Raw genomic sequence first — 24,278 nt, forward strand, 5'->3', positions numbered from 1 at the left:
TCTATCATCTATCCTGCAGCAATTAATCAGAAGACATATACATAGCGTCCCGAGTGCTCTGTTGTCTGGAAGAAAACATACACTACACTATTAAACTGCTATTAACGATAAGATGCCGCACCGGATCTGGACAGGATCTATGAGAGCATGAGACTCAGTTTTATTTACGGCTCTTTAGCGGCTCTCTGCGGCTTTCTGCTTTCTCTCTGTTGCTTCATTTCCTCATTACTTCCCACTGTCAACTTACCGCGATCGGGGCTCATCGCTTCTCAACTGGAAAGGGCGCGGTGGGTGGCCTCGATTCAGGAGCTCAGAGAAGGAGAAATCTGAAATAGGTAAAGCCGCCGGCAATATTTACCAGGAGGGGGGAGAGGGGAAAGAGGAGACTGCCCGGGAGCTCACTGACATTGCCCCGATGCACTTGGTCTAACCACGAGGCAGATCGACTTTTTCCAAAGCCTCGGCGCTCCACTGCTCTCCACTGCTCTCCCGGGTCACGTTGTCAGGGAGACACCAGGGAAAACATTAGAAGACAGCTTTCGATGCGGGGCAAACATACACGGAGCTCACGGTTAGGGCTAGGCTTAGTCCCAGTGTGTCTCCATGCAGGCTGCTGCATCAGTGGGTTTGGTTGCCAAGAGAAAGCAATCCTGAGATACGTGTCTCTACTGTGGAGCAGTGGCACTGGGAAACGATTCTCTTGCTTGTCTCTGTGCTGGAGCTCATCAAAAGCAAAAACAAAAGAAAAATTAAAGGAAAACAGCCAGAGACTAAGAACTGTTGGGAAATTAAGCTGCTCATATGTGAAAGAAAGCTGCTCTTATGTGAACTGGTGTACGAAAAAACAAGAAAGACAGCAGCGGTGTCAGAGACAGACTCTGAAGAGTGAGAAGAGAGTGGCCGGCATGGCTGAAACAGAAGGCTATGAATCGCCCGTGCAAGCGCAGAGTGAGCTAACTGTGACAAGTACACGGGGGGCAGGTATTCGGCTCGAGGATGTAAGCATACAAGGCCCGGCCAATTTAACACGGCGACCGGAGACAAGAGGGACTAAAAATAAGGAAGAAAAATCTAAAAATATCGACAAAGATAAAGAGAGGCAGAAGGAACAGAAAGAGCAGAAAGATAAGGAGAAAGACAAGGAGAAAGACAGAACAAAAGATAAGACCAAAGAAAACAAAGCAAAAGATATGGCCAAGGAATATAACACAGAAGAGGGTCCTGATAACTTGCAGGCAGCAGCTAAGCTGGAATTACAGGAAAAAAAAGCCAAGCGGTTACAGGCGATTAAAAACCTGAAATCAGCGGCCAAAATTAGTGGTCAGGCCAACGAAGCTCAACCCCGGATCTCAACCATTTTTACACCAGTATCTAAGGGACAAACCCCGCAAGACAAAATATCAGAGATTGACAGCAATCCAAGTAACCTAAGTGAATTGCCCAAAACACTCAGTAATCGGAGTAAGATCCCAGCAGCGCTGAGTGTGAGAACCACGACTGGACCAGCAACAGAGACGTGCAGGGCTGAACCAGCCGAACCTAAAGGACCAGTTATAGATCTGACTGCACCACCACTCAAAGATTTTATACAAACAAAGAATCTCATTGCTCCAAATGCCTTGGTACAAATGCCTCTCAGCCCGAGTTCAGTAGAGTCGGAAAAGATGGATCCACCTAGAAGCCTCGAGGGAAATCCAGGCAATATAACCCTATTGCCAGATGGATCTGAAATTGAATCAGAGTCACTATCAGAGTCGGAAGTATATGAGACGGGGATGTCCACATCAAGCGAACCACATGGACTAAGCCAGGAACAGATACAATCTGAAAACTTAGAATCTTCTGACTCCAATTCCTACTCCAACTCTAAAAAGATGGATGATTCTTCTAAAGACAACAGTGCAAAGAAAAGACAAGATAAAAAGAAAAGAAGACAAAGGAGACATAATAAATTTATTGATGAAGATACCACGGATCAAGGAAGTAACACTGAGCGGATAGAGCATCGCCACAGGAATCCACCTACACAAGGCACATCAATGCCCGATCCAAAATACAACTTGCTAAGAGATACCAACGTATCTGACCATAAAACACCCGATGTGATGAGGGGCCAAACTGAACCATCCCTGGGCGATGTATTCAACTCAATTATGAAATTTCAAGAAGTCGTGAAACTTGACAATAAGAAACTTCAAGGAGCAATCAATAAGGTGGGGCAAACTTGTCTAGAAATATCAGATAGAATGGCATCGGTTGAGTTACGGACAGAGAGCCTCGAAAAGGATGTATCCTCTCTACAGAAACAGGGAAAAGAGCATGAAGGGATTGTGAGAGACCTGATGATGAAAGTGGAGGATCAAGAAAATCGGGCCAGGAGAAATAATTTACGCCTCTTGGGAATTCCGGAGGGAGTCGAGGGGACCAACTCCAGGGGCTACATGATATCGCTCTTTAAAGAATCTTTTCCGGAGCTCACCACCTGGGACTGGGACAAAGAAATCCAGCGGGCCCATCGCTTTCCGCTAACCCTCAATAAACGATCCCATTCATCAGAGAAGTACCCAAGAGCAATGTTGGTGTATTTTGGCAATTTCCTCCTACGTGAAGCAATATTTGACCTGGCACGCCCAACCCATAAAAGAGAACACAAAGGATATACATTTTTTAGCAGACCAGACTTTGCCCATGCGACAGTGGAAAGAAGATGGCGAATGCGACAACTTTTTGATCCTTTTGAACAGTTGGGAGCGACGGTATTTCTACAGAATCCTGCAAGACTGAAAATTATCTATAATGGTGTCACCAGAAGCTTCACTAGCGAACTTCAAGCACAAACTTATCTCGAAGAGATTACAAAAAATAAAGATGGCAAAGAAAAACCCAAAAAAAAGGAGGGGGGAAAAAATCCCTAAAAAATAGGTTGTTACTAAATATCTTTTTAACCAGGCAACCGCGGCATAAGGAATAAGACATCTTGAGAAAGCAGGAGGGAGGGGGGTATCTTATGTTATATAGACAGATGGTATGTTTATATACAATGAAGATAAGAAAATGTAAAATCGTCAAAAATATACCTCCCCGAAACTCCCACAGCGACAGGGGTCAGGATGCGGTGACACTAGCTGCCAACGAATCACTCGATGCCCACAACCTGGTTCCAAGGGAACCAGGCAGTCTCACTAGATGGTGGGGGGGTGGGGGGTGTAGGGACGGGGGGGGGATCCAACGGGGTTTTAGGGGGAGAGGGGAGGGTGGGGACAGGAATCGGATCTTACACAAGGAGCACAAAAAATATACAGGGGGAGATGGGAATGGAGGCTGTTGAGGAAAGGCTGGATCCAGGGCCCGCATTTGATCTATATGGTAACTTTGAAAGAGATGGATGACTAAATTGAAAATACTTTCATTGAATATATGCGGGCTGAATGATATTAAGAAGAGGCAGAAAGTGGCAGAAGGGTTTAAGCTATCTGCAGCAGATATTATATGTCTCCAGGAGACTCACATTGAGGGATCACAACAATATCTTCTGAAAACACTTGGATATAGACTTATCTCTGCTACATCCCAGGGGTCACGTACAAAAGGGGTAGCTATCTTGGCGAAGGGTGGAGGGATCCAGTTCTCGCGTTCAATCGCGGATAAATTCGGACGATTTGTGATAACTGAGTGCTGCTATAATAAAGGGAAAAATAAATTGACACTATGCACTGTTTATGGCAATATTAGTGATGATCAGGAAGTGATGAACAATATTTCTAACGAACTGGTACATTGGCCCCTCCCTATTATTGTCTGTGGAGATCTTAACATCCACTTACCTAACAAATGGTTAGCTGACCCAGGCTTTGTTTACAATGGTAGGAAACGAAAGGTATATCAATCTCTGAATGATTTGTGTGTATGTCATGGATTAATAGATGGGTGGTCAGAGACATACCCGGGGAATCCTGGTTATACCTATTATTCTTACCCGCATTCTAGACATTTAAGACTGGACTATATGCTCATGTCCTGTGCTTTAAAATCAACCTGCCAAATAAAAAAACACACGAGAACTCTCTCGGACCACAATCCTCTTGAACTGACTATAACAGTGGGGGCCAATAGACCCACAGCTACTAGTTGGACGTTCGAAAGAGCGCTATTGAATAATGAGGAATATTGCACGCATATGAGGAACTGGATTCCGGCCTTTCTGGAGGACAATTTGGGGTCCACCTCAATAGAAAATGTTTGGGACACTATGAAGGCATGTATCAGGGGTGAAACTATGCGATTCTCATTCCGACGTAACAATTTAGATAAACAAAAATTGAGGTCCCTGGAACAAAGTCTGCGGATCGCGGAAGAAGACCTGATCAAGGCAGTACAGGATGGCAAGAAGACAGACAGGGAAGTGAATAAGGTGGCAATAGCTAAAAACTGTATATCAGAAATTCTAATTGAGAAAGCAGTTGTGAGAGCAACTACCCGCAGGGAGACTATTTATGAATTGGGGGAGAAAATGGGTCATCATCTAGCGGTCAGAACTCGGGAAGAGATATCCGGTACCCTAATTAAAGCAATTAATGATCCTACGCTTGGTTTGAAGACAGATCCTGCAGATATTAGAAAAGCTTTTCAAATATTCTATCAGAAATTATATCATGAGGATGAGAATGCATGTGAGGATCCCATGAGCTATATTGAACCATCTATTACAGAGGGCTTGGGATTAGAAGATCAAGAAATCTTAGATAGTGCATTATGCTGGGAGGAAATCCTACTATCTATGAACTCCCTAGCAACTGGAAAAGCTGCAGGCTTAGATGGGATTCCGACTGAGTTCTATATAAAATTTATACCACAACTCAAGCCTATCATGACTGAATTATTTCAAAACATATTTGAAGGCGGGAATCCCCCGAAATCCTGGTCACATGCAAAAATAATAATTTTCCCCAAAAAAAACAAAGATCCCCAGGAAATGGGGTCGTATCGACCTATTACATTGATTAATGGGGATTCCAAAATATATTCCAAATTATTAGCGTCACGGCTAGCACCTCGGATTCATAATATAGTCTCTGAAAGACAACATGGGTTTATACCAGGGAGATCTACAACTGACCATGTGCAAAGAGTTATATCCCTCTTTGACTACACGGGAACGACAGGAGACCCTATGGCGCTCATACTGCTCGACGCAGAGAAGGCGTTTGATAGGGTCTCCTGGAAGTTCCTGTGGGCCGCCATGCGAAACTGTGGCATAGGTAAGAAATATATTACAGCGATCCAACAGCTATATGTTGATCCCAGTGCTAGGGTATTGATTAACGGGGAGTTAACCGACAATTTTAAAATTAACAGGGGGACACGACAGGGGTGCCCTTGTTCGCCCCTCCTTTTTGCCATCTACATAGATGGGTTCATACACAGGCTCGAAAAAAACGTGTTAATTGCCCCTATAAGTGTGCGCGGTTTAGAAACAAAATGCTTAGCGTATGCTGACGATATTGCTATTGTCACAGGGGATCCTACAACTGCTATGAATCTCATTGAGAATGAAGCACAGAACTTCGGTAGAGCTTCGGGGTACAAGCTAAATTCCAGCAAGACACTGCTCGTGCTTAATTCTAAGATTGTGATGAGAGACCCGAGAATAACTGATAAAGCAACATACTTGGGTGTTAGCATTAGTGCCAATGTTGAGAATATTGTAAATAACAATCTGGAGCCACTTATGCTACACACTAAGAGAGAATTGTCACGGTTAGATAACCTACATCTGTCTATCGGAGGTAGAACAAATTTAGTGAAGATGGTTTTTTTTCCTAAGTTTTTATATTTTTTTAGGGCAATTTGCTTGGAATTCCCACCACATGTATTTAAGAAAATAGATTCAATGTTCTCACAATTTTTATGGGGTTATAGTAAACCTCGGAGAGCACTAAAATGGATCACACTACCTAGAGAGCGTGGGGGGTGGGCGTTACCTAATTTCATGCTTTATTATTGGGCTACAGTTATGAATTACAGCACAAGATTGTTAAAATCTAACCCAGATGATTTGAGTATTCCTACACCACAAGAACTTATCCTAGGGAATGGGAGTACTGGCTGTCTCTGGCGGGACGTTAATGATGATCACCTTAAAAGGGTGAAATTCAAAACCATCAACAATGTGGTCAAAGTCTGGAGACAGGTCAAGAAATTACTTGGTCTTGGGCGATTTTCACATTACACACCGGTTCTTCAGAATTCAGATCTTCCAGAAATATTTCATGACTCTTATATACAGAGCTGGTGTACACTAGGGATAGAGCAACTCGGATGTTTCTACTCTACTCAGGGATTGAAATCATTTGATGAATTAAAAAAAGACTACAACATCCACAACAGGGATTTCTTTAAATATCTTCAAGTGAGAGACTTCCTGCTAAAAAAAGGGGGTGGTCGTATTAAATTTCAAATATGCCAAATCATAGAAAATATGCGCAACAACACGCCCCCAAGAATTGGCGAGATTTATGAAAACTTCAATACCTTGCTCCCAGATGATATGGACAAACATGGGGCGGAATGGCAAATTAAACTAGAAGTTCCACCTAGCATTCCACTTATGGCATATGACCTGTCACTTACTTACTTAATGTCCTTAAAATTACAGGCACAATTCTATAAAACATACTTTTCGATGTATTATACACCGTATAAAATTGCTAAATGGGGGACAGGTAAGGGCACTACTTGCCCGCGATGTGCATTTCCTGCTGCAGACATTGTGCATATGTTCGCCACATGTAATACTCTATCAAACGTAATAAATGAAATATCTGGGTTTCTTGCTGATATCACCGGCGCTGGGATTAACATAACAACTGAAGAGATTATACTGGGCATCACTAATAAAGATCGGCCTAGACAAGTTCAAGGGGTGATCTTCGTGGCAATGGCAATCTTTCGACTATGTGTCGCATCAGCCTGGCTCGATCCCATTCCACCATCCTTTTCCCAATGGAAGGCTAGATTACTTGCGACATGTAGCCTCGAGGTAGCCATTTATAAACAAAAGGGGCGTAATATTCGGCAGAGAGGCATGAAAATCTGGGCACCTTTGCTAGATTGGATACAGGCGCATTGAATATAGGATTCAAAAATGCCTTGGATAAATGCTAAAAAAATTTATCCACCAAATAACGCAACTGAACCTCATTGAGAATACCAATACCTGTCTCATTAAATCATCGCAAAATGAAATGTATGATCAATAGTGTATTGGGTTTTGATGTTAATATGGTTTATTTTTTTTTTTTCTTTTTTTTTTTTTTTCTGTTCTCTGTTACCCCCTCTTTAGGAATTTGTATTTGTGTAATGTAAATCTCTTTGTAAATAATATTAGAAATACCTGTCCTCATGGGGGGTGGGGGGGGGGGGGTGGGAACCAAGGGCTTTAAATAACATGTTGTAAAAATCTGAATAAAAAAGGTTTAAAAAAAAAAAAAAAGATCTCTAGCGCTTCTTAATCAAGCACACATATCACGCGACGTAAAATTACAAAGTAAAAAAGGGCAAAGTGACAGAGAGAGACCTCCCGGCTTCCGCCTCATGAGGGAAAAGGTGGCTTCTGATGGTTATCCTGGAGCTGGCTCACTCTCATGTTTTTAAAGCGCTGCTAGAGCGCGTCACCCGCCTGGCCCACACCCAATATGGCCGCCACCAACCGGAATCCCAGCCCTCGGCGTCGGTACTCGGACGAGGGCGGTCCGGAGGCAGGGAAGGGGGGAAGGCACACAGAGCGCTTTAGGAGCGCCAACAAAGTCTTGGAGTGTTACAGTCTCTAGCGCGTATTAGTCAGGCGCTACCCGTCACACCCTATTAAAAACAAAGTACACGCTAAGATCTCTGGCGCTTCTTAATCAAGCACACATATCACGCGAAGTAAAATTACAAAGTAAAAAAAGGCAAAGTGACAGAGAGAGACCTCCCGGCTTCCGCCTCATGAGGGAAAAGGTGGCTTCTGATGGTTAGTTCGGTCAAAGTACCAAATAACTGATCACACGAGATTCCAGTTGAATCAACATGTGTGGAGGGGATCCCAACAATGCGGGAGACACAAACTGGAATGATAATAATCCTATGTAAGTATGTTGTAAAAAGGGAATGTGCCCAAATTAATTCAGCGACCCCTTTGATTTTGACAAGAAAAAATCTTAGAATTGGTCCGTTAACTGTAGCCTCAGTGGATAATGAATTCTTCACCCATCAATTTAAGTCCAAGAAACAATTATGTGCAATGCTAAAACAAACAAACATCTACATATATCCATAGGTCCGGAACGTCTGTCCAGTAAAGGTATTACCTTACAAGATATATGACCCACATGCAACGTCACTCAGAGATGTATAATGTGACTATGATTCATGTACTCACCGAGTTTATTAAAGATGTAAACTCGACATGGCACCCTGCAGGTAGGTGTCCCAAGAACACAACCTATATTCACAGGAACAAAGTAAGGGAAACAAATAGCACCAAACAGGCTCTTTCATATCAAGCTCGATCATCAGAAAAGCCCCTGCGCCCAGCGTCATTACTAGTAAGTGAGTAACCCAGGCATAATGAAGTCAACCAGCGTTAGCCCATCGAGGAGAGCTTGCGTAAAAGAATAGAACACAAGCAAGCCCCCTTCCAACTCCTTACTGTTCCGAGGGAGAACCTCGTCCCACTGCCTGCTTCCGGATCGCCGCGAAGGTGACAGCGGCTTCCGGGAATTAGATGAAGTACCCTCGGTATCCTGCCGGCAGTTTGCGTGCTGAGCTGGTTACGTGGCTCCGCGTCTGACGTCATCACGTCTGTCGCGGGAGCCACGATAATCATGGGATACCGAGTCCCCAGTCGCGGGTGCCGGAAAAACAACCTGGCCATTCCTTTGGTGCAACTCAGCTTGCCCTAATAGGCTACACCGAGGACTCACAACAGGCTGGAGTCTGGAGTAGGAAGAATCCTCAAACCGCCTGCAATAGTGTTCAAAATGTGAAATGCCCGCCCCCTCAGATTATCCGCAAAAGAGGTCAGTGCAATGCAAATGCCAAGTGTACCGCCATATGAAAAGGTACAGAGTGACCCCTATGACAGTGCAATCTTCGTAGAGGGGGTGACAACATGAGTTATGCGCCCCGGGTGACACCAACCCTAGTGACGCCACTGAGGTGGGCAAAAAAGTATGGATTGGGATGCTGCCCGAGAGATTGCAGGTGGCTGAGATTATTTCAAGGATTCCATACATCACCTTGTTGTTCCACTTGAGGCAATTCAAACGTTCAAGCTCCCTTCAGTTCTGTAGCACAGCCTGTTGATGTAGTCTGGTTATCTTGGGAATGTCAATTGGAGAAGTTTGTCGTGCACACCTCGTTTAAAGTTCAGGTAATCGTTTTTTAACTTGGTTTTTATGCTTAATGCGTGCGCCATGGGATACGTGATCCGCCCCTTTATTCACGTAAACGTTTACAACAGTTGAGTGATGGAGTCGAGTTCCACTCCAATCCCAGCGCACAGCATCAGACTTGTTTAGTAACTTTTCACCAAATTCAGTAATTCCAACTCGTACTCTCAAATTATTCTTCGTTCGGTTTTTATTTTTCAAATTCATTTCACACGTGATATGCGCATGTGTTAATAACTTCTCATGACACGGATATGCTCCAGGCCTTTTTCCGTGCACGTTATGCCAACAATAAACATCCTTGGTTGTGAGATTTAATATACCCAATGCATTTCGGATTGTTCAAAATCCTTCATCAGGGGTTCACTACAAAATAAAAGACATTGCTGTCACCATCTTGGGAATGTACACATAATTGCACAACAGGCCCAAAGAATGCTATTGTATTTGTATAAAACTAATAAAATTCTTTGAAATCAAAAAATAAACTGTTTTTTGTATTGCAGTGTAATGTCCATTTCAGAACTTAATGCTATTCCTTCTGAAGAGTCCAAAATAAAAAAGAAAGGACCATTGAGAGGAATACTTGCTGAAGATGGTGACAAGATACGTGTACCAAATATGGAAAATGGAAGAGAGGAAGAAGAGATTTACCAAAAGAAGACTAAAGTGAAAAAGACAAAGAATAAAGCAAAAAATGGTTTGTATAGTGAAGATTTTTTGTTATTATCTGCTACAGAATGTCACTTAAAACAAAAGTGCCACTGTCTCTAAAAAGAGAAACCATGAAATTTGTTCCAGCTAACAGGAAAGCTAACATTAGATACCTATGGCACTGAAGTGCCAAACTACATTTCCAGTAGAGTGTACCGACTCCCATCACTGAGCAAGGTGTAATACAGGCACAACGTTGGTTGTTATTGTTTGCAGCTTTTTGGCAGCGTTGACTATTTGTTGAAGTGGGTCTGATGATAAAGCTCCCTTGCATTAAACATTCATACTCGCTTGTCTGCTTTTTTTGTGCCCAGAAGTCAGGAGACTGAATCTTAAGTTTTCTAGATTGCAGCAATCGCCGTTTACCAAGAACTAATTTCTCATATAGCAAGATTGTGCTAAATTTTTCACATGGGTCCTAATGTTTTGTGGTGAACATTTGTTTTGAATGAAAACGTCACAATATTGACCATAGTTATGGTTCAGTTCTTTAGTTCACAGGAAAATCGTTTTCTGGTTCAGAAATGTTAGCCCATTTGACAAACCTGTTCAAAACAAAATGTAGCCTCCTAAGTTTGATCTTGCAAAGTTTAATGCAAACTGGTTTAAATTCCACAGGGAAGATATTTTGGAGGAAAAAACTAAAAATCATTGAATGGAACAAAACTAAATTTGACATCAAGACCGAGCTTATGCCAAGAAAGGGTTTACACCCAGGAACTGTGAAGAAGGTGCTCAAACCATGACGTGACTATAAATTCTAGAACAACTTGGTTAAAAATATCATGGTTGTCTACTCAATTCTTAAACAAATGTATGCCATGGACTATGCCCTGCGTACTGTTGCCTGCTCAATGTTTCAGTGCATTATGAAAGACAAAAATCTGACCTGCTATTCATTGTTGCTGTTCAATAATTAAACGGTTTGCGACCTTTATCCAATTCGAATGGTCTTACGAAATGTAATTACTTTGTTTACAGAAAACTATTTATGTCAGACCATGTCTTTTCAAAAGATACACTACATTAGTGAAACTGTGGTCATAAAACATACATTATATATACAAAACAAACCAAATCACAACATAAATGTGTTGAATCAGAATTATGTACCAGTCATATTAATTCATACCAAAACAACCGATTGCGTCAACATGAATACATCATTTTTTAAAAAACACTGCAATGGCTGTTAAACTACTGGGAATTCATTTGGGCAGCTTGCGGGCATCTAGCATTTGACGCACAATGCTCAGCATAGACAATTGTCATTTTAATAAACCGAGTAGAAGGTGAACTCCGACGCGTTTCGAGTCACTAGTCATTTGAGGGTTCTCTTCAGGGATTGGGACTGGATAATCTGCATAGATACAAGTTCCAGGAATATTTTATTAAAGTTACACAACATCGCTCTTAGTGTTATTTCAGCTACGTTCTCATGCTAGTTGATAGAAGTAGTGGGGAATACCTTAATTTGTGAAGTCACGCCTTTTTGATGACAATAGATATTTTTCAGTCATAACTAGGGACATGGGGATATTTTTATTTTAGAGCGACTGAATTCGCTGAACATAGTTTTTTTAATTATAAACATAGAAGGAGGTTGGACGTACATTGTGTTTGTTTTATGGAAAGGGTGTTATGGGAGGAATGGCAGAGGTTTGCACCTATTTCCAACAAGCCTGTCCGGTTGTGTCCCGGGGTATAATGCTGCAAGAAAACAGGAAGGCTGTTTGTCTCAAAATCACATCTTAACGTGGAATCAAAAGTGGACGTTAACAGCCTCGAGCACTTATGTGGTGCAATGTTTCGAGTGATAGCCCCGTGTGGGAATTTCACGGCTGGCACAATTTAATTAAGCCGAAGGCTCCAGAGGAAACAATGTTGCCATTTTGCATTCGCAGATTCAATCTTCTAACGTACTGTGAAGAAAAACGGGTGAGCCATTAGTCATGTAGATCAACTATGTGGCGGTTCGTTCATCTAAAGCCGAGGCGGCTTTTACCTGATTAGTAGCGAATTCAGCTTCAGTTGTTAAAACGCTCCTCTAGCAAAGATGGTTCAAGCTTTGCACTCTGCAAACTGGATATCCGGAAATAGTACCGAACGAATAGCAATGGCATCAACTGCATTATGGACTTTGTAGTATGAAGCACGCTACAGGCCAGTCGTGCTTCTTTTACCACTGATTGACGTTCCGTTCGATGAATAAAACTAGAGCTATGACAGCTGTTTCAAAGCAATTTACCGTTACATCCGCTGGACCTTTCTGGTTGTGGGGATATATAGGACTTGTAGGTTCACCAATAACCTGACGAACCCAAAGCCAATAACTGAGCAGAGTCTTGGAATGGTTTTTGATTTATGTACAGAGTATATAGCAATTCATGTGGGAAAATATATACATGGAAAAATCGGTATGAAAGACACCTATGTATTTCTGAAATTGGAACAAAATATAGAGTTTAGAAACAGTAGATATTTGTACATTTCCGAAATTGGGAATATTCATACTAGTTTGAGAATTATAGGTAATTTTTCAAAATAGCTTCTTTTTTACACATTGTCTTTCATTTGGAAGGCAGAAATCCATCGAAAGTCAATAGGTAATAACAGTTGCTTTACAATTCTGTGTTACCCTAAGTCTCCAGATTAAAATGGTACCTCACTTGTGTGAGTAGGCCTAGTGCCCGCAATAGGAAACTGCTCAAAATGCAATGTGGACACACTTTATTTTTACAGTGAAAACTGACCCTTTTTTTGTAGAGTGCCTAGCTGTAGATTTTAAACCCTAGCTCTGCCGGCACCTAGGTAAATCTAGCAAACCTATACATTTTTGAAAACTAGACACCCAAGGGAATCCAGGCTGGGGTGACTTGACTGGCTCTCACCAGATGCTATTACTCAGAATCCCTTGCAAACCTAAAGATTTGTAAAAAAAAAACACATTTTCCTCACATTTCTGTGTTGTAAAGTTCTGGAATTCTGTGTGGATCCACAAAATTCCCCCCACCCTGCATTCCTCAAAGTCTTCCAAGAAAATGGTACCTCACTTGTGTGGGTATGCCTAGTGCCCGCGACAGGAAACGGCCAAAAACGCAACACGGATTCACCACATTTTCACAGTGAAAACGTATCCTTTTTTTGCAAAATGCCTTGCTGTAGATTTTAAACCCTAGCTCTACCGGCACCTAGGGAAACCTAGCAAACCCATACATTTGTGAAAACTAGACACCCGTGGGATTCCAGGGAAGTATGGCTTGTGTGGATCCCCCAACGGTTTTCTTACCCAGAATCCCCTGCAAACCTGAAATTTAGCTGGAAAAATCACTTTTCCCACACATTTTTGTGTGGGAAAGCTGTGGCATCACTGAGCTGACACAAATTCCCTACCTCCCAGCATTCCCCCAGGTCTTCCGATTAAAAATGGGGCCTCTCTCTTGTGGGAGGCCCAAGTACCTGCGACAAGCAAGGGCCCAAAACGGATTGAGGCAACATCAAAATTGCCTATCGCAAAACAACCTGGTTTTGCAAGGGGGGTCACCTGGGTTTTTGGCCCTGTGCTCGGCGGCCAGCTAGGGAAACCTATCAAACCCACACATTTCTAAAATAGACACCCAGGGGATTTCAGGGAGGTATGGCTTGCGTGGCTCTCCCAACGTTTTCTTACCCAGAATCCCCTGCTAACTTCAAATTTATCAGAACAAAAATCCTTTTTTCCACACATTTTTGTGTTAGAAAGTTGTTGCATCACCGGGTTGACACAAATTTCCTACCACCCAGCGTTCCCCCACGTCTCCCAATAAAAATGGTGCCTCACTCGTTTGGGAGGCCCTAGTACCCGCAACAGGCAATGGCCGAAAGGATTTTGTGATAGGCAATTTTGATGTTGCCTCAATACGTCAAGCATGGGGGCTGAGAGACTGAATTTAGCCCCAAAAATATGGGGAGAGCAAAGGCCCTTGCCCAAGGAGCCGCTCCCCTCTCCCTGGTGCCTAGAGAGTGGATCCCTGCTTGGGGATTGCCCCAGGGGTCCAAGCAGGGATTCACTAGGGAGGGGTACCATTGGGAAAGGGAGATTCTCCCCTTTCCAACGATATCTCTCCCAAGTGTTACGGTGCTCAGGGGGCTGAGATAGCCCCATGAGCACTGAAACAATAAAACTGAAACTAAGTTTCAGTTTGGTTTTGAATCTAATAACGACAGCAGGCCATGCGCACCATAGTCATTAGATTGAAAACATGTTAGGGTCCTTTCGAGGTTGGGGAAGATACATTTCGGATTCACAAAGCAGACAGTGACATATATATAGATTCCTAGACCCACTGATTTCAGGCTTTTCTTAAAAACTGCAGAAGGGATTTGCACCAAACCAAACAAGTTGAAGATGAAAGAGGTGAAGGATACAGAAGTGCACTGTGACACACAAAACCTTACTTGATTCAGGATGTGTGAATGACAATATTTGCTTCCCACATCTCTCACAGCTTCAAGCCAGTTTCAAGCCAATTTACATACAGCGCCAGAAAGTCTTACTTAAACATCAGATACGGTAGGCGCGGCTGTTTAAAGACAGGCCCTTACGCATACAAGGCTACTGCACAGCCTGAGCTACAGCTACTTGCGCTCAGTGAATGCCCAAGAAATATTATAGCATAAACAATAAAAGTCATTACAAGGTTCAGTATTGCCACAAAAATATAGAGCCCTTCCAGCGCCCCAGCTACAGCTAGCTATACACGCTTAGTAAATGTGCCCAAAATATCATAAAATAAAAAGTCTAAATTAGTAAAAAGTACTAATTGGAAGTGACGCAGAAATGTAGAAAGTTATAAACACATACCAATCCCCCACTTCAAAAATAAGTAAGCATTTTCTCATCGCATTTTTTTCCCTTTTGAAAGGTCAACATAATTTGTCTGCATTTCGCAACTAGCTTCCGATAACCTCTGATGCTTGATTCTCAATAACAATATAAATGGAAAGACGCTTCTTTGCGCGTTGGTGGCTGTGATTTGCTCGAGGAACTACACTGTCAGGCCAAAAGCTATATAACTGAGCAGTGAGCGCAGCGAGCAGCTGCCGGCATGTCGGCATGTTGATAGGAGTACGCAACGAGAGGTGGTGGAATCTCCACCGGATTAGTATTTCATTAAAATTATGTGCAGAACTCAATAATTCAATCTCTCAACAGACAAGTACATTTATCACAAGTTATAGTTAAAAAAAAGACTAGCGAACTGAGTCTACTGCACCTGTCAATGTGACCGAAATCAGAGTGGAGCAATGGCATAGTGCTATTTTACATCCTGATTACGTCAAAGCACTGGCATCAGACAACACAAAGAAACGGGTAGAACAGTCCCATTGAATGCTTATGTCACTCTTAGAATCAGCGACACTGTCCTTATTATCCAAAAGGGTGAATGGTGTTCCATTACTTTAAGTACACCAAACAAAGAGAGAGAGGATGTGACGTAAACACCAGGCGCTGCTGAATTTCGAGCTAGGGAATCAGGTTCCAGTCTCGGCGTCGGCTCTACATTCTGCGATTCTGGGCAAAGCACTTAATCTGAATAATCTCCCCACCTATTGACAAATAAATGTGCTCATGTAATGTAAGTGTTGCTGATGTAAAGCACTCTGAAACTTACAGGTCAAGTTTGCGCTGTATAACATTGCAACAAGCAACAAGCAGAACCACCAAAGACACAAACTGGGCTTGTAGAGCAGGAAAGTGCAGCAATAAAAACAAGCTCTTGGCATTGCTGTGGGGAGGGGGGAGGAGAAATGCGAGACACGGCCTGGCGGCCGTGAAAAGTGTGAAGCAGGGGGCGGGGGAGGAGAAATGGGAGACACGGCCTGGCGGCCGTGAAGTGTGAACAAGCAACAAATGGCTTTCATGTGGTGATGCGAGGCAGGCGGATAGAAGCGCGTTCACGAGACCACATACACTTCTGGAAATCCGCATTTTTCAGAGCTTAGTTTAGCTCTTAGTTTAGCCCCAATAGTCTCGTCTTATTAATTCCTTGCGGAATGGAATAGGACGAGACCTTTTCATCCCAAGGTTACAGTTATTCCTGTCATAATTGTATCTGCTTTAGAACAAAGTTTCCACGTAGAATTTTAAATGGGAACAACAACTTGAGATTCACTTATAACTTCTCTCCTTTTGTCTAAATATCTCAACCCTTTCCAAGATTGATCTACAAGAAACAAATGTGTTTTTTTCCTGAAAAGTGTGTAGATTGGTCAAACATAGCTAAAGTTATTCTTAAAATAAAAAAACCTTCTTAGTATGAAAACTTCCCATAAATACAAAATGTCGCTGGCGACCCAATAAAGTATGCAAGTTACTCTTTGTTTATTTTTCACGTACTATTTAACTGTGATACTGTAAGCATGACATTATTTTTGTACAGGGAAATATTTATCGGAAAAGGTTAAGTTAAGGATCAGGTGATACTGTCTCATTTTCTTTAATAATTGTTCATTTATATTAAAGAATTGGTATTTTAGAGAAAACATTTGCTGCAAAAGAACATTTGTCTGTGGAAGTGAAGGATTCTGCAGCTGTTGTATCCAATGTTTTGGTTATAATGGGCTCTGACTGCAAAACATATTCAAGTAGGTACCGCTGATTAGGCAATGAGGTTTGATGCTTTTATTATTTAACTGCATTGTTGTGCCCTTAAAACGAAGTGGCTGGGAAAAATGAAAATCAGTCTCTGGAACTATTGTTCTAGCCCTTACTTTGGACGAAATACACAATTTCCCGAAACTATTTATTTACCTCTAATTGTAAAAAGGGATATGATGCTTTTCCAGCATTGGTAACATTCATAGATTTAGTTATTTCACGTTCATGAGATTAGTAGCTTATCGGAGCTTCAGCTGTGCTATAAATTATTTCAAAGGTTATGTTTCCATCCATTGAAGAAATTAGCAAAATAACCCAATCACTAATTGGATTTTCATTTGACTTGTAAAACTCGATGGAAATATTCTCAACGTGAAAATCTACAAAAGATATATCAGTTGGAGAAGCATATGTAGATACGTTTTCTTTTTCGCATGTCTGGCTTTGGTTCTCAATTACCTTTTTTGGCAACACATTTTTCCATCCACAAATTACAAGTCGCAGCTAGGGATGAAAAATGCTCCACTGTCTTGACATTTCATATTTTAGCTGTTGAACCCTTTAGTTACATTCAAATTACAGTTTACGTACATGTTTGTTTTCTTTCAGTTTCAGAGAGTGATCCGGTTGTCATTGCTGAAAACGCTATGGAAAATGAAATGTACTCCAAAAGTTTAATATATGAAAAACTTGTCTTGGGAATTTTCATCCATCGAACTGATAAACTTAAAAATGATATGATAGTTTTACATCCAACAGTAAAGATTCACGTCATCGATGAAAAAACCGGACTACACGTCAAACAGGATTATGGGTAATTGCAGAATTTATAGAATGTATTTTATGTGAAACACATGCCACGTAGAAGATATATTCGAGTAAGACTTTGATGGAATTTCTCAGTGTGATACTTACTGAAGCAAACAAAAAATGTAAAAGCAACATAACGCTGTACAGGTATTTGGCATCTAGCTTGTAGAGAAGAAATAATTGCAGTTTATCTTGAGGAAGCAGATAACATACACAGTAAAGAAAATGGCATCTGTTATGATACTACCTAGAAAATCACTGTCTTAAAAACGTATTTGTGTTCATAAAAAATGAGGTGTGTTAGACGGCCACATCCACTTCTCTCCATGTCTCCATGTATACGTGATTCAGTTTGCAAATTCATTCAATGCACCGGCTTGTAGTATACTCCATAGCTCTCCCACAGCTAAAGAACAGTAGGGCTAGACACATGAATTGTGAATGGAATTATATGAGTAGGACCTCTGGAACTTTATGATTTGCTGTAGGCTTTTTTCAGTAGTCAAATATCTCTGCTGATCCACAATTCATACATAGCAAGTATGGGACTAAGGGCCAGATGTACGATGGTATTTTGCATGCGCAAACGGGTTTGCAACCCGTTTGCGCATGCTAAAAACCTATGGCCAATGTACAAACACTATTTTATGAGTCGCAAAATAAATTGCGACTCGCAAAATAGTATTTAGTGACTCTCTATTAGAAAGGGGTGTTCTCTTTCTAATAGCGACCACAAAGCCATGTACCAATGTTTTGCAACTGCAGTTGCAAAACACTCGCAAATTACCACCATCATGGAGTTGCAAATGGGAAGGGGTCCCCAGGAGACCCCTTCCCCTTTGTGACAGGCTACAAAAATAATTTTTAAGGGCAGGCAGTGCTCCCAGGGATCACTACCGGCCCTTAAAAAAATTTAACAAAAAGTTTCATTTGTTTTTATGAATGCATCCCATTTTATAAAAGCATCAGGCTGCATTAAAAAACATGCTTTATTGAAAAGCGGTGCCAGACATGGAGGTCTGCTGAGCCCTGCAGGCCACCATCCCTGGGAGCCATTGCAAATGGGGTTGCAAATTGCGAGTGGCTCATTAATATTCACGAGCTTCGTATTTTGCGACCCCATTGGGAATCGCTAAAAGTGTCTCTGACACTGTTGTACATTCTTAATTGGGACTCGCAATTTGCAAGTCGCAATTGAGCTCAAATTGTGAGTCGCAATTTAGAGTGGTTGTACATCTGGCCCTAAACGTAGATCAGTTTCTATTCTAGGTATGAACTTAATGTTTTTTCCTGTTTAAAAAGCTTTTTATTAAGGAAGCAACAATTAAATGAGAAAAAGTCATGGAAAACCAAAATATGTATAATATAATAAATAGACAAACAGACAATACGCAAAATAGAAAGCTTTTTTCATTTTAGCAATAGTAAAGGAAAGAAGAGGGGGGGAAGAAAAAGGGGTTAAAGGGGAAGTATATAGTGCAGTACTATAATTGATGATCATGAGATTATATTATAGACTTCTTATAACACTACAATATAATAGGCTTAGATACTATTAACCTTACCTTATCTCTTGCAAGAGGTAGGCAAATATACAAGCATAAGAAATGTAATAACCAAAAAGGGGAACAAATATTGTAGGGGAAAAAAAAACAAATGATCTATTGAGGTTGGAAATTTTCAGAACGATTACGTGATCAGGAGTTGAAATCTTAGTTAAATACTTGGTTAATGATGACAAAAATAAATCCATATTTACTCCAGTATTAGAGCTTTCATAGATTGAAATGCCTGAATCATTCCCAGTCGTTGAGACAGGAGTCTCCGGTACATAAAAAAGCAATGCTTAGTGTATAGCAAACTGAAAAGAGGCCTAGGCCCCTTTCCCTTTTGCAACCCATAACCTTCGTTATGTAAAAAGAGAACAAACTTATCTCTAGACCAATCAGATCACCTCACCCTCTAGAACACTCCAGAGAGAACCTTTTGCCCCTCAGATTTTCTACTGCACGTTGTGCTAGGGAGTCTCCTTTGAGCTTTGCTCAAACTCTGTCTTTTTAGCCTTTTTGAGGAACTTTGTTCTTTCATCTTCAGTTGGATTTGATAATACTTTGGACTGTCTTCAAGTACATTCTTTGAGGAATGTCTGGGAAAGAGAAGAAAGGTCTATTAGAGCCTGTGCTACTTGTTCAAAGAAGAGGCTCTACACTGATAACACTCATGCTGACTGCATTTACTGTCTATACCCTGATCACCAGGCCAAGGACCTTTCTCTAGTAAGACTCTTAGAGATCGTGAGGGACACCTTTTGATATGGCTTCAGAAACTAAAGGACAGAAAGGAGGTTATCTCTAGTGGCAGCGATGAGGGATCCTCCTCTACATCTAGGAGATCTCAAAAGAGAAGAAAATCTCCTCAGACTCATTCCTCACAGGAACGTCCTGGGAAGGCCCTCAAAAAGACCACTCATGGGTCTTCTGGGCGTAGTCCTTCAAAATCTCCTCAATCTAAGGAAAAGGAGAGTAAAGGACACACTTCTAGTGAAAAATCGTCAAAGAAATCTACTTCTGTTCCTTCAAAGTCACCTCCTCAGGTCAAATAGCCCTTCAGAAAGCGGTCTTCTATGCCTCCTGAGGAGAAATCTAAAAAACCTGCATCGTCGACGGGATCGTCGAGGAATAAACCATCGTCGTCGATGATGAAGATAGAGGTAAAGCAAAATTGCAAAGTCACCATCATTGCCTATTGTATCAACGGCGTCAGCGTAGACGGTTGCGTTGACGCCGGTAACATCGGCGACAACATCGACGACGATGGCAGCGGTGACGGCGACCATGTCGACGACTGGATAGTTGTCGACGGTGACGACGACGGGGTCGTCGACGGTTACTATGTCGTCGACGACAGAGAGCGCCCTACACCTGATGTCGACTACGGCATCGACAACAGTAGTGTCGACGGTGATCTCGACGACGGGCTCGTCGACAAGAGAAATTCCAGAAAAACAGCTGATTGTCTGTAAGAAGGGGATTACGCCAGAGGTCACCTCCCCGAGCAAAATTACTCCTCTGGTTCCATCACATCTACTAAAGGAGGAGGATTCAGAAGGGGAGGAGGATGACTGACCCTTTGGTTATGCCATTAGTCCATCACAACTACATGTAAAATGCCAGTAGGATGATTACGAAGAGGGATATGGAGAGTGCCATCCTATAGAGGCGGTTACCAACAGATACCCCTCTTATTCATCATCATCACAACAATACTGTCAACAGTAGGGGCAGAGACAATCGGGGAGCTATACTAAGTCCGCTCCTAGAGGAGGAGGGGGTCGTCAAGGAAAAGATAATAATAGAAGACAATGACAACCTCCGGTATCTGGCATCATGTATTCCTCCCCCTCCACAAGTCCCCCTGGGTGGAAGATCTACATCATTGGCAGACAATAACTACGGACAAATGGGTCCTCAACATCATACAATTCGGACATACTCTAGAATTTCTTCAATTCCCCCTTGCACTTCACCTACAAGTCGAGAGATCAAACATTTATTTCAAATGCGCCGAGAAATTCGGACAATGCTCCGAAAGGGAGCGATAGAACCAGTGCCGATCTACCAGAAGGGGACGGGATTTTATTCCGGTTTCTTCCTGGTCCGGAAGAATGCTCTCTGATATTAGACCTAAGATCAATAAATACTTACCTCAAAAAACAGTAATTCCGGATGGTGACCCTCCATGACATTCTACTGCTTTTAAACCCAGGGGATCATATGACCACCCTAGACTTGCAAGATGCATATTTTCATATCCCCATTCATCCTTTCCTCAGAAAGTATCTTCGGTTTCCAGTTGCCGGAGACCATTACCAGTTTAGAGTGCTGCCATTCGGCCTCAAGTCTGCCCCGAGAATTTTTACGAAATGTCTAGCGCCAGTGGCGGTCTTTCCCAGAAAACGAAAACGCCAAGTATTTCCATACCTGGACGATTGGTTGATAAAGCACCATTGGAAGCTTCAGCTCAGACTTCAACTATGGCATGCATGCAGTTGTTTGCTGAAGTGGGGCTGACTTTGAAAATGGAAAAATCACCCCTTCAGCCTTCAAGAAAAATCACATTCCTAGGGGCAATTCTGGACACCTTAAAGAACAAAGCATTTCCCTCCACAGAGAGGCAACTGGGACTTGTAACTCTGGCCAAGGAGTTCAAGAGAAAAAAGTGTCTTTCAGTACGCATGTCCTCGTGCATACCTCTATTCCTCTTTGCCGACTAAAAATGCGTCCATTGCAGGAGGAGCTGGATCTACAATGGCACCAGGCAAAGGGATCCTTCGAGGACAAAGTGAAAGCCATGCCAGCTATGCTGCAGGCAGTAACCTGGTGGATCCAAAGCAGAAACATCTCTGTGGGTCTTTCCTTCATTTCCGAACCGGCTCCATTGGTGATTACCACGGATGCATCTTTGGAAGGATGGGGGGGGAAGTCCCTCAGGATCTGCAGGTCAGCGGTCGCTGCAAATTGCAAGACCAACAACTTCACATCAACTTGTTGGAGCTAAGAACAGTAGGCTTGGCGCTGCTGTCTTTCCTCCCAAGAATTCGGGGAAGGTCTGTTTTAGTGATAATAGACAACACAACCGCGATGCACTACCTCAACAAACAGGGAGGCACAGGACCACTCTCCCTATCGCGGAAAGCACAAAAGATATGGGAATTGGCTGTAGAACACAGAGTATCTCTAAAGGTGGTGCACCTTCCAGGAGATCAGAACATCAAAGCGGACACTCTCAGCAGACAGAAATGGACCTGCCACGGGTGGGAGCTCAACGAGGACATATTATTAAGAGTCTTTAGCGAATGGGGAGTTCCGACAGTGGATCTGTTTGCAACAGCCCAGAACAAAAATGCCGGTTCTTCGCAAGCTGGCATCATCAACAGTGATCATAGGGGAATGCGTTTTCGATGGCATGGTCAGGCGTCTTTGCCTACGCCTTTCCACCGATTCCCCTCCTGCCACGGGTGCTCACGAAGATAAAGAAGGAACCGTGCAAGATAATACTGATAGGCCCTTGGTGGCCCAGGCAACACTGGTTCATAGAGTTGCTCCTATTGTCGGAGAATCGTCCAATTCGTCTACAGCCGATCCCAGCACTCTTGACTATGTCCCAGGGACAGGTGCTTCATCCAGACCCGAAATCACTGCGATTAGCGGCCTGGCTCCTGAATACCGTGAATGTCACGAATTAGAGATTTCTGCAGAATGCAGAGATATACTATCAAAGGCCAGGGCTGAGAGCACAAATAGAACGTACAGGATGAAATGGAAAAGAGTCTGTTTATGGTGCCAGGAAAACAATCTCCATCCTCTGAGGCGCACAATAAATCATCCCATATATCCTGATGCTAGCGAAATCTGGTTTAGCCCATGCCTCTATTAAGGTGCATCTGGCGCAGATCACTCGATAAAAGAGAACTTCTTCAGGTCCATCTCTATGGTCAGAGAGAATTATAAAACAATTCATGAAGGGATTATTTAGGGCCTTCTCCCCTATAAGGCCTCCACCACCGCTCTGGCAGTTGAACATTGTTCTTCGAACCAATTCACAGGGCGGATCTTAAATTCTTATCCTGGAAAGTGGCCCTCCTGATAGCTTTCACTTCAGCCAGGAGAGTGGGGGAAATGCAGGCTCTCGCAATTCAGGAACGCAGTTCAGAGAGGACAGGATTGTCCTCAGGACTAATCCCGAATTCATTCCAAAAGTACCAACAGATTTTCATCTGAATGAGCCATTGATCCTTAAACAGTTTTTCCCTTAACTGTCGACGGCTGCAGCGAAAACTTTCCATTCTTTAGATGTTCAACGCTGTCTGAATTATTACTTACAAAGACCAAAGCCTTTCAGGAAATCTACCCAATTATTTGTGGCTTTTAGTGCACCCAGGAAGGGGTTCCCATTGTTAAAACGGGATATTATCTGGTGGATTTCAATTGCAATACAGTACTGTCATCAGGGGGCTGGGAAGCCGTTAAATGCATGTGTTCGTGCACATTCCACGAGAGCAGTGTCCACCTCCACTGCTTTATTTTCAGGCGTACCTATCCAGGATATCTGCAGGGCTGCTACCTGGAAGATTACGAATACTTTCACCAGACATTACTGCCTTGATGCACCTCCAGAGAAGGATGTGGCAGTGGGACAAGCAGTACTGAGGAACCTTTTCCAGTAACAGAGAGCCTTCTTTACCATCTCTCCTTCCTTGGTGGGTAATATAAGCACATTTTATTATCATATGTTGTATTATATATGATTTATAAACGGTTATCTATATATATATTTATGTCTGGCTACTACTATTGTTAGATGACTTATCTTGCCTAGTTCATGGTTTTGGGTGACATAACAAAATGTGCTATGATTTACTGCTCGCTATTTTGATTTAGGCATGTGAATCTATGAAAGCTTTAATACTGGAGTAAGAAAACAAGTTACTTACCTGTAACTATAGTTCTCCAGTATTGGAAGCTTTCATAGATTCACATGCGACCCACCCTCCTCCCCTGAGAGGCTCTCCTTGGATTTAGCATGAAAGGGGTCTATGGCACAAGTGCGCGAACATCTGAGGGGCAAAAGGTTCTCTCAGGAGTGTTCTAGAAGGTGAGTAGATCTGATTGGTCTAGAGACAA

At 42.4% G+C, this 24,278-nt stretch overlaps 1 protein-coding gene across 1 annotated transcript in view; it reads left to right on the forward strand.

The window, feature by feature from the left end:
• AHI1 (Abelson helper integration site 1) overlaps window positions 1-24,278 on the forward strand; it is a 665,760-nt gene that overhangs the window by 112,117 nt on the left and 529,365 nt on the right. Inside the window, exons 5-6 of the mRNA XM_086925781.1 lie at window positions 9,938-10,131; window positions 17,395-17,599. Of these exons, the coding sequence (XP_086781907.1) occupies window positions 9,938-10,131; window positions 17,395-17,599 (399 nt within the window). The remainder of the gene's footprint in view (window positions 1-9,937; window positions 10,132-17,394; window positions 17,600-24,278) is intronic.

This window comes from Lissotriton vulgaris, chromosome 6, assembly GCF_964263255.1.
Source record: "Lissotriton vulgaris chromosome 6, aLisVul1.2, whole genome shotgun sequence".
In the NCBI taxonomy this organism is placed as follows: Eukaryota; Metazoa; Chordata; class Amphibia; order Caudata; family Salamandridae; genus Lissotriton; species Lissotriton vulgaris.